At 40.6% G+C, this 2,429-nt stretch overlaps 1 protein-coding gene across 1 annotated transcript; it reads right to left on the reverse strand.

The window, feature by feature from the left end:
- Nucleotides 1-497: 497 nt before the first annotated feature.
- On the reverse strand, nt 498-2,165 carry LOC106819117. The gene is made up of 3 exons (XM_014823781.1): nt 2,100-2,165; nt 1,562-1,675; nt 498-1,286 (listed from the first exon to the last, which is right to left on the reverse strand). Exons 1-3 carry the CDS (start codon nt 2,163-2,165, stop codon nt 882-884), a joined length of 585 nt encoding a protein of 194 aa, XP_014679267.1. The 3' UTR covers nt 498-881.
- Nucleotides 2,166-2,429: the final 264 nt, after the last annotated feature.

A 2,429-nucleotide genomic window follows, 5' to 3' on the forward strand; every position in this document is an offset into this window, starting at 1 on the left:
CGTGCGAATACAAACACACGGGCACACGCGTGCGAATACAAACACACGTACACGAACACGCACACACCGACACACGTATGCATAACAGGAGCTATATAGGAGGTAATAGGCGGTACAGGAGGTATATAGCCGATAGCAATCTGTTTGCATGAGAACAAAAGTAGATTTCCTCTGGCTGGATCGAACCTGACATCTCTGCATCACCATTCGTGGACGTTAGAACTCCGTCATGAATTCCAGACGCAGGAATCCAATAAAAACGTGTATAAACCTAGTTATGTGCAGTTCTGTTATTTTCACAGCCAAGTAAGTACATTGGTAAATATTATGCTCTAAACGCATTTTACGCGCGATATATATATATATATATATATATATATATATGATATATATAGAAATATTTCCCAAAAATCTAATCAGCAGCTTGTTCTCTGAAAACAATTCGGCAAATATCCCCTGTTCCCTAAAAATTAATTCCCCTGTTCCTTGTTCCTAAAACCCCTGGGGCTCACAAGTATCCGTGTACAAACACGCATGCTTGCACGTAACTCAAGCGCGCGCATGCGTCTCGACTGCATGTAATGCCATGACAGGGAAGTGAACCTGCTACGCGGTACCTAGGGGTTTATGGCCCCGGAAAGTCACGTTAGCTTCCTTGCCTGACTCTTCGTGTCGTTATTAGACAAAACCCGTGAGCAGTAACTGTAGGTGGCAGGGGTGTCCTCTAAACGTATAATCTAACATACAGGAAGTCGTATAAAGTACCGTTGTAAACTGTATTTAATGTGACCTCTTTTTCGACCCAATACGTTCGAATCGGTGTAAACGCGCAGAGGATGGATTATAAAGTGATGTGTCGAAATGGAACACTCTCTCCAGTATCAGACCCAGTGCAGCCTGATCGTATAGCGATGACAGCAGTGTTTGGATGTATCCCTGTTACTGAAATCACACGGAAACAGACGCGCTCCTTTCGGCGAAATACACTTCTCCACCAAGCTGCAGACAAGCCATGGTAGCATTATCGCCCTGTACGTGGCAGGGTAATTGTACACCAAGATGGCGCCACTTGCGTAGGCCTGAGATTTAACGAAGTCTTCCGCTTGTTCGTCGAAAAACTGGAACATTCCCGGATGAATAAAGCACGCCTGCATGAATGTACTTTTCCAGACAGTCAACCCAGCGTGCGCTTTATTCGCCTGCACATAAGTGTCTAAACTTTCATTGCCGTACATCCGAAACGACGTGTCCACCCAGAAGACGTGGCCGAATTCCTGCAGAGTTTCCTGTAAGAATCACAACCGTAAAAGCGGGAGTAGGGATAGATAGATCCGATGTAAAAGTAGAAATGCGCAACTAAACTTTATTTAATCTAGTTGGAGTAATCATTCTTACAGAATGTCCATCAGTCAGAATTCAGTCAGAATGATCACTCCAAGATTTCAGCATGGTAAGATATTATAACGGCTGTACGTTGATCGTGGAAATACATACTAGCATGTATAATACAATGAGCAGGAATTTTAAGTAAAATATTTTCAGTAACACTAAACATACATACCTGTATCACGGCTGCCTTGAATGCATAGTTTTTAAGGTTCCGGACGTGCGTGGGATATTTATCGAAGTCAAATGCTCTATATTGAAAATTATAACCCAATCTGAAAGACCGAACCTGAAATAGATAAAATGTTTTCGCGCTTATATACATGTTTTGGTAAATAAACCATATACGCAGATTATTATTATTATTCTTATAATTACTATATCAATATTCAGGCCTATACATAGATAGTTAGATAGATAGATAGATAGATAGATAGATAGATAGATAGATAGATAGATAGATAGATAGATAGATAGATAGATAGATAGATAGATAGATAGATAGATAGTTTCTCTGGAAAAACATAACCGATCCTGTTGGATATATGCTTGCCGTAGTTTTCTCGATGCACTAAACCCAACATAGAATTTATATTGCTCATTCCGCATATCATCATATCTTAGCATCGCAGATAATAAGATATAAGCTATAAGCAATAAGCAAGATAAGATATATCTTGTCATCTTCTAATCATATCTGAAACGCGCCTAACCATGCTCCGTTGCACCAAATCGTAGACGATGAGCTGATATTTATGTTGCAGACGATCAAGGTACATGCTAACGCATATGGCGTATCTCATCAACGCATTCAAATGTCACTGAAGCTGATATAACCTTTCCAGTCTCAATACCAACCGACCCAGTGCTCGTGACAGCATTCGACCACACCCACTACAAGGAGGGATTGATTTTTTGGAAGATGTACCTTGATCGTCTGCAACATAAATATCAGCTCATCATATATATATATATATATTATATCTGTTCTGCGCATCTGTCCCATTACCACACACACTTATATGGGCAGACTTCGGTGTACG

Source organism: Priapulus caudatus, unplaced genomic scaffold (genome assembly GCF_000485595.1).
Source record: "Priapulus caudatus unplaced genomic scaffold, Priapulus_caudatus-5.0.1 Scaffold2853, whole genome shotgun sequence".
In the NCBI taxonomy this organism is placed as follows: domain Eukaryota; kingdom Metazoa; phylum Priapulida; class Priapulimorpha; order Priapulimorphida; family Priapulidae; genus Priapulus; species Priapulus caudatus.

Excerpts from the sequence above, each read along its gene's own strand:
- LOC106819117 (XM_014823781.1), bottom strand. The coding sequence starts at position 2,165 with ATGTACCTTGATCGTCTGCAACATAAATATCAGCTCATCGTCTACGAT. Across the intron at positions 1,676-2,099 it reads ATTTGGTGCAACGGAGCATG|GTTCGGTCTTTCAGATTGGG; the intron begins GTTAGGCGCGTT and ends TATCTATTTCAG. Across the intron at positions 1,287-1,561 it reads TCAAGGCAGCCGTGATACAG|GAAACTCTGCAGGAATTCGG; the intron begins GTATGTATGTTT and ends TGATTCTTACAG.